The following is a 14203-nucleotide window of genomic DNA, read 5'->3' as shown; positions in this document are numbered from 1 at the left end:
AAAAACGTGTCCATTTCTTTTACATTTTCCAGTTTTGTGCCATACAGGCCTTTGTAGTAAGATCTAATGATTCTTTGAATTTCCTCTGTGTCTGTGGTTATGTCCCCCTTTTCATTTCTGATCTTATTAATTTGCATATTCACTCTCTGGCGTTTTATTAGTTTGGATAGAGGTTTATCAATCTTGTTGATTTTCTCCAGGAACCAGCTTTTTGTTTCATTGATTCTTTGGATTGTTTTCTGTGTTTCTATTTTGTTGATTTCAGCCCTCAGTTTGATTATTTCCAGTCTTCTACTCCTCCTAGGTGAGTCTGCTTCTTTTTTTTCTAGAGCTTTCAGATGGGCTGTTAAGTCTCCAATGTGTGCCTTCTCTGTTTTCTTTAAGTGGGCACTTAGTGCTATGAACTTTCCTCTCAGGACTGCTTTCATAGTGTCCCATAAGTTTGAGTAGGTTGTTTCTTTATTTTCATTGAATTCAAGGAAGACTTTAATTTCTTTCTTTATTTCTTCCTTGATCCAGGTGTGGTTCAGTAGTTGACTGTTCAGTTTCCATGAGTTTGTAGGCTTTCTGGGGGTAGGGTTGTTGTTGAATTCTAACTTTAATCCATGGTGATCTGATAAGATACAGGTGGTTACTAATATGTTTTTGTACCTGTGGAAGTTTGCTTTGTTACCGAGTATGTGGTCAATTTTCGAGAAGGTTCCATGAGCTGCAGAGAAGAAGGTATATTCTTTCCGATTTGGGTGGAATATTCTATAGATGTCTGTCAAGTCCAATTGATTCATTACCTCCATTAATTCTCTTAGTTCTCTGTTAGGTTTCTGTCTGATTGACCTGTCCATTGGTGAGAGAGGAGTGTTGAAGTCTCCCACTATTAGTGTGTGCGGTTTGATGGCTGCCTTGAGTTTTAGTAATGTTTCTTTTACGTATGTGGGTGCTTTTATATTAGGGGCGTAGATATTCAGGATTGAGACTTCCTCTTGATGAATTGATCCTGTTATGAGTATAAAATGTCCCTCTCCATCTCTTCTGATTGATTTAAGTTTGAAGTCAAGTTTGTTAGAAATTAGTATGGCCACACCTGCTTGTTTCTTAGGTCCATTTGCTTGATAAGCCTTTTCCCAGCCCTTTACTCTGAGTAGGTGCCTGTCTCTGTGTTTGAGGTGTGTTTCTTGTAAACAGCAGAATGTTGGATCCTGATTTCGTATCCAATCTCTTAGCCTGTGCCTTTTTATAGGTGAGTTGAGCCCATTGACATTAAGTGATATTAATGACCAGGGGATGTTAACTCCGGTCACTTCTTTAGTAGTAGAGTTCGTGTGCGTCCCTTCTTTGAGTTGCGCTGGTGACGGGTCTCTAGATGTCTGAGTTATTGTGGTCATTGTTGGACTCCTTGGTTAGAGATTTTCCTTCTATTACTTTCTGTAAGGCTGGGTTTGTGGCTACGTATTGTTTAAATTTGTTTTTATCCTGGAAAATTTTGTTTTCTCCATTTATGGTGAATGAAAGCTTGGCTGGGTATAGTAGTCTGGGCTTGCATCCATGGTCTCTTAGTTTTTGCAGTACATCTATCCAGGACCTTCTGGCTTTCATGGTTTCCATAGAGAAGTCAGGTGTAAGTCTGATAGGTTTACCTTTGTAAGTAACTTGGCCTTTTTCCTTTGAGGCTCTTAATATTCTTTCTTTATTCTGTATGCTTTGTGTTTTGATTATTATATGGCGAGGGGATGTTTTTTTTGATCCAGCCTATTTGGTGTTCTGTATGCTTCTTGAACCTTCATAGGTACATCTTACTTTAGGTTGGTAAAGTTTTCTACTATAATTTTATTAAATATATTTTCTGGGCCGTTGAGCTGCACTTCTTCTCCTTCTTCTACTCCAATTATTCTTAGGTTTGGTCTTTTTATTGTGTCCCATATTTCCTGAATGTTTTGTGATGAGAATTTATGGTTTTGCTGTTTTCTTTTATTTTCTCTATGGTATCTCCAATGTCTGATATTCTTTCTTCTATCTCTTGTATTCTGTTGGTAGTACTTGTCTCTGTAGTTCCTATTCGTTTACCCAGATTTTCCATCTCCAGCCTTCCCTCGGTTTGTGTTTTCTTCATTACTTCCATTTCATTCTTCAAGTCTTGAACTGCTTCCCGTACCTGTCTGATTGCTTTTTCTTGTTTCTCTTGGTTTTCTTGGGTATCATTGAGCGATTTATTCGTTTCCTCTACCTTTTTGTTTGTAATGTCTATTTGTTTATGGCAAATTTAGAATATTTGAATTATAATGTGAATATAAAGAATTATTTCTGATTCTATAGTGCATATGGATATGTTTTAATTTAAAAAAAAATCTTACTTTTTTTTAAATTATGTTTCAAATATTTGCATGTGAATTTAATTCATTTTGTTGTTCCTTGCCTTATCTATAAAGCTACAGTAAAGATGTCAAGAGTGTCAAACCAGTCATTTTAGCAAATCTTGTTTAAGTCATTTCTCTTGAAGTGATCGGCCACTGTTTTTATGTTGCTTCTTATAAGCTTTTAAGTCTTAATTTACATATTTTCTTTTTTTTTTGTTTTATTTTGTTTTGTCTTCAGGACAGGGTTTCTCTGTATCACAGCCCTAGCTCTCCTAGAACTAGCTCTTGTAAACCAGGTTGGCTTTGAACTCACAGAGATCCACCTACCTCTGCTTCCCAAAAGCTGCCAGACTTGAATTTACATGTTTTTGTACTCTTTAGAGTGTATATTGCCACTGTCTTCCAGTGAAATTATAAGGAACATCGTATTAGCTACCACATTAATGTATAGAGATATTATTAGACTAATAACTAGATCATTTAATGTGTTCTATATTTTGAAATTATTGTTGCCAGTCATTTTTCACATATACCTATGGAACTATTTCTGTAATAAATGAATGTATGTATATAAAAGAGTCTTAAACTCCTTAAGGAAAGCAGAGTAAATAATCTATTTTAGATTACCGATTGTGACACCAAAGCAATTGACATCTTAATGTTATTTTTGAAACTCATCTTATTTCACAATATTTGACACAGGTTATCACTGAAATTAGTATGTGAGCTATTTTGCCTACAGGTAACTACAGATGTCTTTGGGAGGAGAAACACTCTTAGAATGACCATTCAAACTGCCTGTTAAACATTGGCTCCTATTCCAGGCCTACCTATCTTAAGTCATTTATTTTATATTGCTGCTCTATCAAATTCCCATTACTTTTGTGACTAGAAGCAGTACAGATTTATTATCATGTAATTCTATGTATCAAAAGTCCAGTACAAGATGCCAGAGTAAAATGAAGGTTAGAGTAATCAATTTTAAGCTTCAAAGAACTGATGTCCTGGTTTTTTGTGTTATTGGCAGAATTCAGTTCCTTGCATAGATCACACTAAACTCTCTTGTTTGTATTGGCTGCCAGCTACAGGTTCTCAGAGGACATAGCTCTTGGCCTGTGCTCTTCTTAAGTTCTAAACCCAGTAAAGCTAGTTGAGTCCTTCCTGCCTGCCATCTCTGCATCACATCATACTTGTGTAACTCTCCACTGTAAGAATGCAAATGGTTGATTTGACCTGTCTTGTTAGTACCACCAACTCTTTCCTCAAGGTCCATAACAACAATCATGTGTGCAGGTCTGTTACCATGAAACTAGACATCTTTGAGGAGAGTATGTTTCTTGTCTCAGTATTGACTGACTGCACTTGCCATGGCTGGATTGGTTTCCCTTTTCTGCCCATAATGCTTCCTACATATACTGTCCTTTCTTGCTGAGACTGGTATGTAGATTCTAATCCCTTATGAAATTAACATTAGATATAAGATATATGGAAAAATTGTAGGAAGAACAGTTTATAAAACCACGTAAAAGATTTAGAATACTTATTTCCAAATGAGAAAGTCTTAGGTATTTCCTGTGATTTTTTAAACCTTGTTCAAATCCTCAGTAGCCATCCACAAAGCAGCAGAAGTTAACACATTTCACTACTTAGAAAGAGTCTGTGTGATGTAAGAACATTAGAAGGAGGAAATCTGAAAAGATAATTACTTAGAGCAAAATAACTTTCAATAATTTATCTAAACAAATCTATCTTGATAGTGGATGATATTGTTTCCTAAAATTTTATTTTTTTTCCTTAGATAATCACAAAATATGTTTATGAGCTCCTGGAAAAGGACTGCAATTTGCAAAAAATCTCTATTCCAGTAAGTCAAATTTTTAAAAATGTTTATTCCAAATAAAATGCTTTTTTCATGTACAATGGTTTTCAGTCCAGGAGAAAATTTTTCTTGTAGGTTAAAGGTGCTCCTATGTTGATGCTGACAGCTCACTGGCTGTAGGTTGCCTTACCCCGCGGTAGCAGTAGTTTTTACAAAGTAAAATGAATGTAAACGATGAACATGGTGGTTTCCGGTCTGTTTTTAACATGATGACAGGGAGAGTTCTTTCTCTTTTACCTTATCTCATTTCACCTAGATGTTTCTCTTTGTGTCATATAAATGAGTGTGTTTCACATTGTGATAGGCATTCGTTAACCCTTAAAGTATTGTTTGATTCTTTGAAACTGTTTTTCATTGAATTGCTTACTTAATTTTATATTTTAATGAGTGTCTTGCCTGCATATATGTTTGTGCATCACCTGCATTCCTGGTGCCTGTATAGGAAGAGAGCATTAGATCTCTGGAGCTGGAATTAATTTTGTGGAGGTGCTAGGGATGGAACCCCACCATCTGGAACAGCAGCCTGTGCTGCTCTTACCACTGAGCCATCTCTTCAGCCCTTATTTCTACACAAAATGTTTTTTTTTTTCTCTACATTCCTGAAGTCATTCCTGCTTTTTAATACTGCTTGATTCCTCTTTATTAGAAGACTGGGAAATTTTGTAGCCTTTTCTTTTGGAATTAAAAAGGTTTAAGTTGGATGATGGTGACTCATGCCTTTAATCCTAGCACTATAGAGGCAGAGACAGATCTTTGTGAGTTCAAGGGCATCCTGGTCTAGAGAGCTAGTTCTAGGACAACCAGCCCTACACAAAGAAATTCTGTCTCAAAAACAAACCAAAAAAAAAAAAAAGAAGAAAGGAAGAAAGGAAGAAAGAAAGAAAGAGAAAGAAAAGAAAAAAAAAAGAAGAAAGAAGAGTAGAAAAGTTTGGGATTTTTCTTAGACTCAAATCCTAAATAGAACTTCTGTGATTTTTGTGAGTTTATCATCTACTTTGCTTCCTTCCTTTTCCTTCCTCCAAACACTCCAATATACACAGACCCTTCCCTCTTTTAAATTTATGGCCTTCTTTTTTCTAATTGTTACTGCATATATATTTATATTAACATCGTGAAGTTCAAGCTTTAAAATGAAGTAGTTGTAATCTTATATGTAAAATGTTGTTTGGGATAGATTAATAATTTTTCCTGTTCCTCACAATTTTTTATTTTATGATTGAGTCTAGATGACAATGAAATTGACCTATATAATATAGAAAACTTTGCATATGGATAACTTCTGTGAGCTTTTACATAGATTGTTTAAATATCTTGGGTTATGTTACTGAGAAATTAGATTATATCTTAATTCTTTAGATTCTCACCTTTGATTGTATAGTTCTACTAAAAAATACTTTTGATTTAATCTTGTGAAGATAACCTCTAGTAATAGATAATAATGTTATTCATTCATCCATTCACTCAACTCAGTAAGTACTTTTTGAAGTCAACTCTTTAACTTGTAGACACTCTTGGTGCTTATAATACAGTAATAAAGAAAACATTATTGCATGCCATAGACAAGCCATATCTTGTTCTAGTTTGAAACAGCTTTTTTTTTTTTTTTTAAAGAAAGCATGGAAGCCTAAATTTTAGCATCTTTTTGTGTGTCAGTATGGCTGTCCTATGGGGAGTCAGAATTCCTGACTTCAGAACTGCTTTCTTATTCTGTAAAAACTGTACATTGAAGCTGGGAATCTTGGCACATGCCTTTAATCCTAGAACTTGGTGGGTATGCAGACAGATCTGTGTGTGAGTTTGAGGGCAGCCTGGTCTTCATATTGAGTTCCAGGCTAGCTGCGGTTAAATGGTGAGCCTGAAAGTAAACAAGCAAACAGCTTGTATAAATTTGTTCTTTGTGAAAGTTAAATATTGTCACTTTATTAAGTTTCTGAAGCAGGCTTTAGAGAGTGTTAGTTTAATCCATCAATACTGTTCATATTTTGTCCTTTGACGAAAGTATAATATTCCTGGCTCTTTGGAAGCCTTTAAACATACGCCGGTCTCCGGATTTAGAGCACAATCACTATTGACTATGCTGAGAGTGTTTTATGATACAGTCTCTTTAATCTTCTATAGAGAAAACCTGAAATTATATAGAGAACTTTGTTCATTTTAAATTTAGTGTGTAAAGTAAATAAATTTAGAGAGAGATTCTTGTTACGTAAGGCATGAAATTACTACTGTGTTTATTTTGCTTAATAAATCTTGCCTTATTTTGTAAACTTAAAAACACCTGCCTTTCCTAAATGATCACTTTATATATAATGTAGAAGTTATTTTTCAATAACTATTACTTTTTCTTGAGTTTTCTTAAGTGTGAATTGATAGCCAGAGTGTTTGTTTTCTTTCTCTCTCTCTCTCGCTTTTTTATTAGTTAGTATTTTAATGGGTACTTGGTATTATTTTTTCTTTTTTTTTTTTTTAAGAAAACACACTATCTTTTTTCAATTTACATAACAATCCCAGTTCCTACTCCCTCCCATCCTCCCATTCTTTCCACTTAATCCCCCACCTCTACCCACCTTCCACTCCTCAGAGAGGGTAAGACACTTTGCTTTGGGGAAGGTCCAAGGACCTCCCTACTATATCTAGAATGAGCAAGGTATCCATCCAAAGAGAATGGGTTTTCCAAAAATCCAGTATACATGTAGTAGGGATAAATCTTGGTGCTTGTGCCAGTGGTCCCTCAGTCTTTCCAAGCCATACAACTGTCACCCACATTCAGAGGGTCTAGTTTGGTTGTATGCTGGTTTCTTCCCTGTGGGGCTGGAGTTGGTGAGCTCCCATTAGCTTTGGTAAACTGTTTCAGTGGGTGTCCCTTTTGTGGTCGTGGTCTCTTTGCTCATTTTCTCCCTCCTCCCACTCTTCAACCAGACTTTGGGAGCTCAGTTCAGTGCTCTGCTGCAGGTCTCTGCCTCTGGTTCCATCAGTTGCTGAATGAAGGTCCTATGGTGACATTTAAGATAGTTATCAATCTGACTACCTGACTGGGCCAGTTCTGGAGCCCTCTCCACTATTTCCTAGGATCTTATCTGGGGCCATCCTTATGGATTCCTGGGAATTTCTCTAGTGCCAGATTTCTTGCTAGCTTCATTTACACAATGGAGTACTACTCAGTGGTAAGGAAAAAAAAAAAACAATTACATCTTGAAATTTGCATGCAAATGAATGGAACTAGAAGAAACCATGCCAAATGAGGTAACCCAGACCCAGAAAGATGAGCATGGTATGTACTCACTCATAAGTGAATACTAGCTGTGAAGCAAAGGATTGGGAGCCTATAGTCCATTATTCCAGAGAAGCTAAGTAACAAGGAGAACCCTAAGAGAAACATACATATATTCCCTGGGGAAGGGAAAACAGACTAGAGCTCCTGAGAAAATTTGGAGCCTGTGGGGGGAGGGTGGAGAAGGAAAGACAAAAGGGGAGAAGGAGGAGAGAAGGGGAGGGATTAGCAGAACTAGACAGAGAACAAGAAAAGAGACACCAGTATGGGGCTAACAAGAAACCTGGGTTTGTTTTCTAAGAGAATGTTCTTTTCTACTAAAAGAATATTACCAGATTTTTCCCTGTTAATAAAGTAAGTTTTAGTTTCATAGTGGAAGTAGAGGCTCCCTTCCCCTGCCATGTTTACTGTGACAGCTCTTCGGGGAGTAGAAGGATGGCAGTGTCACAAACACAGAGTAACAAGCACAGAATGCTGCCCGTGGAGGCTGTGAGAGCTGTGAATGGCCTTAATGACTTCTCTATAAAATGTAGTTTTACTTTACCACACACATCTTTTGTGTGAAATACCACTCCTTGTCTCCTTAGAAGACTTCCTCAATGAATTGTTGAACACTAAAGTTTATTTGGTGTTGATCTGGTGGCATGAAAATTGAAGTGTATTGGCTTGGCCTTTGTGTTGTTTTTTTTTTTTTTTTAAGGTTTTAGCTCAGTTGTTTGTCAGTGTTTGCAGATAAACATCTTTGTTGTAATCATTTTCAAACTATTGAAGTAGTGAGGAAAAACTATTTTATTCATATAGATATTTTGTTCTGTAAATTTAGCCCTGACTTATACAGGTGAAATTGTATTTATGACTTTCAGAGGCAGTTTTCTTTTTTCTTTCTTTCCTTTTTTTTGTTTTTGTTTTTGTTTTTCGAGACAGGGTTTCTCTGTATCTCTGGAACCTGTCCTGGAACTAGACCAGGCTGGCCTAGAACTCACAGAGATTCATCTGCCTCTGCCTCCCCAGTGCTGCTGGGATTAAAGGCGTGTGCCACCACCGCCCTGCGCAGAGTCAGCTTTCTGTTCACTGTGACCAGTGCTGCTCAGTGACTGCTCTCTCACGGCTCTTCTCAGACATTTCTCTGTGCAATGTTTGTCTTCAGTTTTATCTTCCCTACTGTATTTCAAATATCACACATTTTTAATCCCCATGGGAACATCTTGCCTAGAAGGTTAGCACCACACTTCATAGGGCTTATATCTGGTTAATATGGTTAGTGCCATTTTCTCCTCAAGAGCTTGAACAGTGTCTTTCAGGATTCTGAAAGCAAGCCAGCAGGGAGGAAGCTTCTAGTTCATTTTCCCCTGCACATGGCATCCCATCATAGGCTCCGATCCTCAGCTCATGTACCAGGGATAGATCCTCATCCCACTTCCAGGGGCCCCTAAAATAGACCAAATTTCGCCACTGTCTCTCACATGTAGATGGCCTAGTTTGGTTTCATGCAGGCTCCACAGCTGTGGGTCTAAAGTTTGTGAATTTCCAAGAACTTGGTTCAGCTGTCTCCGTAGATTTCCCTGTCATGATCTTGACCCTCTTACTCATATAATCCCTCCTCCCTCTCTTCGACTGGATTGCTGGTACTCATTATCAGCCATTTTTAATGTCTTCTTTTGAGAACTCATTATTCAAATCTGTAGCACATTTTAAAATTTTTTGTTGAGACTTTCTATAGGTTTTGTGTATTCTAGATATGAATGCTCTAAATTATTTAAATTCTTTTCATTTAAAGGACATCACTACCAATAGTAAGATTCCATACTTCAAAAGTTTGTTCTTTATTTCCTGAGTACCTATAAGATGCTAGGCCCTGAACTAGACCTAGAATGTAGCTAAATATAAATTATGAAATGTTACCGGGCAGTGGTAGTGCACACCTTTAATCCCACCACTTGGGAGGCAGGTAGATCTCTATGAGTTCTACCCCAGCCCAGTCTATAAGAGCTAGTTCCAGAACAGGCACCAAAGCTACACAGAGAAACCCTGTCATGAAAAAACAAAATTACAAAACAAAACAAAATGTTAATTTTTCTTAGAATTACTTTGTAGGGGAGAGAGCAGAGGATGAATGAGTATGCACACACACATGTGCATGCATGCACACACATCTATCATCTATGTCTGTCTGTCTGTCTATTGTCTGTCTGTCTGTCTATCTGTCTATCATCTATCTATCTACCTACCTATCTGTCTCTCTCTCTATCTATCTACCTATCTATCATCTATCTATGAAAGAAAGACTACACTACATTGTGTTTGATTACCATATGTGCTATGAAGGAGAATAAGACAGGGAAAGGGACTAGAGAATTCATGGTAAAACATTTGAATTAATTGTAGACATGGAAGGCATTACTGAACAATAGTAACTATTCTTAAGCTCAACTCATTCTATTCCTACTAAACCAGTTGCTCTTTGTGTTCTGTTTACACAATAGCAGAATCGGATAATGAGACCAATCTTGTTTTAAAAGCAGAGAAGGTTTTCTTTCTATTCGTATGTGTTATGAATGACTTGAAAAGTTTAGAGTTTTAAATTTTATATTGAATTCCAGAGCATTCTGTGGAGTTGTATGTGAGTGCTGTTGTAACTTTGATAATTGTATGAACACGTGTTGTTGCTGGAGTGAACAGTATATACAGTGTGTAGACTGATTTTTTTATGTGTGATCTTGTTGGTGGAGGGCATGTGACTAGTTGTCAGTTCTGGTTTTAACCTGGTGTATTTGGCTTCCATTCTGAGTACTGGCCATTACAATGTAGAACACCACAGAGCTTGCTATACATATCTCATGAAAGGTCCAGAAATTGGCTTTCCTTAATATCTCTTGTATCTTTGAAATCTAGCTGCCCACCTGTGTAGTAGTAATCCATAAGTAAGTGATGCATAGATAAGGTGTCAGAATGTACATGTTACTGTTGTGTGTGCCCATGTTTGCTTGAATGTTTGCAGTGCTTTGGCTATTTAAATAGCTATATATTCCAGTTTGAGTTTTCCATTTTCTATCATAGGTGCAATGTGATTCAGTTACAGAATTATAAACTACATACAGTATAAACCTATAACTTGAGTTTATCTAAATGTAATTTTATCATTTTTGATAGTTATTTATTAGTGACTCCTCAAATAGATTGTGAGTAAATGTGGGTGAAAAAAACAGTTACTATATGAACTACAGGAAGATTTTAAAAGTTAATTATTTCAATTTAAGATGGCAATACAATCATAAATATATAATAAGATGTAGGAATGCATATTTTAATTCTTTTTCATGTATTTTTATATTTAAATCGCTCTTTTGATGCTTGTCCACTGAATATGTGATTGCTAGATTTTCTTGACTATCTATCTTTCTCCTATTTTAATGTTTTTTTTAAATTCTATAATAATCATTTAGTAATTTGTAGTAGCCATTAGTTGTTTTCTCATTGTGTGTATGCTTGATCGAGAAACACTTTATTTATTATTTAATTTTTTTTGATTACAGGTAGATGCCACTGAAAGTGAACCAAAGAGTTTTATCTTTATGAGTGAGGATGCTTTGACAAATCCACAGAAACTGATGGTTTTAATTCATGGTAGTGGTGTTGTCAGGGCAGGTCAGTGGGCTAGAAGGCTAATTATTAATGAAGATCTGGACAGTGGCACACAGATACCTTTTATTAAGAGAGCTGTGGATGTAAGTGAAACTTCCTTTGTTTGGGGGGCATTTTATAGTTCTGTTTTATTGCATATTATAATTTGTCTTTTCCAGAAGTATATTCTAAGCATAATCTTGTTATTGTCATTATTTACCTTATTTGTGTGATGATTATTATTTTGCAGTAATGTGGGAAAATTTAGGATTGTTGAGCACATAAAGGTTTAAATATCTTTGAAATGAACACTTTGTTTAAGTATGAACTGTGAGTTTAACTATTATAGCATACAGTCATCAACAATGAATACTTGTGACCACAAACAAAACACGCTGCTTTACTTTCCTTCTTTAAGGAGGGAGACATTACAGGAAACCTACTGAAATGGATAATCTGTTTGGTGAGGAGAAATAGAATAAGTAAATGTTTTTGGTGTTTAAAAAGTATTTTGATGCCCACAAATAAAATGTTCTAAGCTTAAAACAAACATGCAGAAGGTAAAAATGTAATATTTCAGAAGTAATTTTTCTAGTCTAGTGTTGTTTTCGTGTTCAGCTGCTCTTCTTATGTCTCTTTCTTAAGTTTTAAACAACCAGTTATCAAAAAGTATATGTTTCTTTTAGATGCAGTGAGAAATATTCTTCAAAAAAGTGTCATCTTGTATAAAATATTTAAGGTAGAAAGGGTATGTAGAAATAGTATGTGTGTCTGTGTATCCATTTTCTAAAAATGACAATACATCTTATAATTAAAGTTGTATGTCTTGGATACACAACTACAGTGTCACGATAAATATTTGGATGTGTTCAGTTTTCTGTTATCTCAATATCATACTAAGAGTTAAGCCAAATCCTATAGAATACTTTTGTTATAGACTTCCTAAATTGTCAAAGTGCTGCATATTGAGTTTCTTAAGTTAATTGATGATCCACTTGTCACAAATATGTGCTAGCTTTAATTGTGATTTTAGAAAAATTGAAGTAAGCTATTACTCTGTTACGAAATCAGGACAATGAAATATTCCGTTAACAAATTGAGGTTTAGACTAAAATAGCACAGGAATTAATTAGTCTTTTTAACTCTCTTATTTCATGTTAAAGGTGCTGAGCTCTGTGTCCAGTGCCTTCAATTGTGCTTATAATACAGTGAGTGTCTGTATATTTTAGAGAGAACATTATTTGCAAAATATATTTACAGTCCAATAAGTATTTGAAAATAGTAATAAAGAAATCAGGAGCTTGCAGCAGTGACTCCTTGGGGAAATGTTCCGTGTAACTTTATCACCCGCCCTAGGCTGCCTGCTTTGCCTGTTGTAGAACACTTGTCAATATGATTATCACGTAAAAGCAAATGTAGGAAACTGTGTCTAAAGTCTTGAGCCAGGTGTTCCAGCTCATAGGAGGCAGAGGCAGGTGGATCTCTGTGAGTTAAATGCCAACCTGGTTTGCAGAAGGAGTTCCAGGACAGTCAGGGCTACAGAGAGAAATCCTGTCTGTGGAGGAAAAAGTCTTTGAGTTAATAGAGAATTGATTTGTGCAGTCCTTTTGAAAAACATGAGGATAGTAGGTCCTTTTTTTTTCTTTTAAGTGGGAATAGTGTTTTAAGTATAACAGTGTTCTTCTGCTTTGATTTCTCTACTTTTCTCAACAATAATAAGCTGTGGTTCTTTGAAAAGAAACAACTGATTTCTAAATGTATGGCATGTCTAAGCTCTAGGTTTAGATAGTTAAATTCTCATTAGTTTTTAATATGAAATTTATTGTGTGCATTTCATCATGAATTTCTAAGACTATGTAGTACTTTCAAATCCAGATACCGTGACTTTTACTAATAATTTTCTTTCCTTGTGACTGCTCTGGGAGAGGGAAGCAGGCAGAGGAAGACCATGAGGAGAAAGGTGCTGCCCCTCCTTAGCTTCAAGCATGTTAGTGCTGCCTTTATTTTCACTGTGTCCTGAAATTTCCCTTTGAGAAAGGTTTCCAGAGTATAGAAAAGGTTAACTATAGTTATTTGGTTTTTTGTTCTGTAAGTTTTCATACTGTTGTGGAAGTCAGTTGTAATATTTTGCATGGGAGACATTATCATCTCTATGTAGTGTTTATTCTTAATAGATTATTTATATATGATTGGAACTTCTCATTTAGCTCCATATCAATAATTCCCTCTAGCATGGAAGTTATATCTGAGTGGAGCATTTTATTAAAAATACTGTTTTAATATATGGCTCCACTGTGACTGAATTGTGATTGTGAGTTTGGTAAACCAATATTACTCCAGAATTTCCTGGACTCCATATACATAATTAGAACATGATAGGTGTTCCATCACTTGCATTTGGACCTTGACTCTCAATATATATCTTAAGATTTCATCAGGGAAGATGGAACCTGTCGAAAAATCTTGTGTTGGTGCTCATGAGGTTTTCAGGGTTAGTGTTTTTAGCGTTTAATAGTCTTCATTGCATAATACATAATCAGCTAAAGAAGTTTATCCTATATGTAGTAATTTGAGAATTACTAAGTTTGTTGCTCTTTGGTCCCCACCCCTGTTTTAGGCATTTCTAGTTGTATGTGTAAAGGGGACAAGAAAAGTAGATGGCACTTAAATTATTTAAACCCTGATAAATTTAAAAGAGATCATGTAGTTGAAGGGGATACCTTACTGACTTCCTCCTTGTCCCAGCTTGGCTGATTAAGTTGTATTGTCCAAGAGAACTGGATGTGGAAGGTCTCCAAGGCAGAGATGGGAAATAATGAGTTCAAGACTAGTTTGGACTGCATAGTGAGGCCCAGTTTCACAAAATAGCAAAACTGAAGAAATATGTTTTATAAACACTTCAGGACAGTGGTTCTCAACCCTCCTAATGCTCTGACCCTTGTTTTAATACCCCCAACCATAAATCTTTCATTGCTTCTTCATAGTTGTAATTTTGCTACTGTTAAGAGTCATAGTGTAAACATCTGTGTTTTTTTTTAAAATATTTTTTATTGAAAAAAAATTTCCGCCTCCTCCCCGCCTCCC

The 14203-nt window shown here is 35.8% G+C and overlaps 1 protein-coding gene across 8 annotated transcripts in view; it reads left to right on the top strand.

Annotated features, from left to right (window-relative positions):
- Arb2a (ARB2 cotranscriptional regulator A) overlaps positions 1-14203 on the top strand; it is a 430019-nt gene that overhangs the window by 118925 nt on the left and 296891 nt on the right. For 7 of the 8 annotated variants that reach the window (XM_050122195.1, XM_050122194.1, XM_050122192.1 and 4 more), the window contains 2 exons: positions 4150-4215; positions 11032-11223. In XM_050122195.1, coding sequence (XP_049978152.1) covers positions 4150-4215; positions 11032-11223 — 258 coding nt within the window. The remainder of the gene's footprint in view (positions 1-4149; positions 4216-11031; positions 11224-14203) is intronic. The other variant, XM_050122197.1, reaches the window with a different exon arrangement.

Source organism: Alexandromys fortis, unplaced genomic scaffold (assembly GCF_014885135.2).
Source record: "Alexandromys fortis isolate MF-2015 unplaced genomic scaffold, M_Fortis_MF-2015_v1.1 scaffold_163, whole genome shotgun sequence".
Lineage (NCBI taxonomy): Eukaryota > Metazoa > Chordata > Mammalia > Rodentia > Cricetidae > Alexandromys > Alexandromys fortis.
Note: the sequence above shows the minus strand (reverse complement) of the source record. Positions and strands in the feature narration are given on the sequence as shown.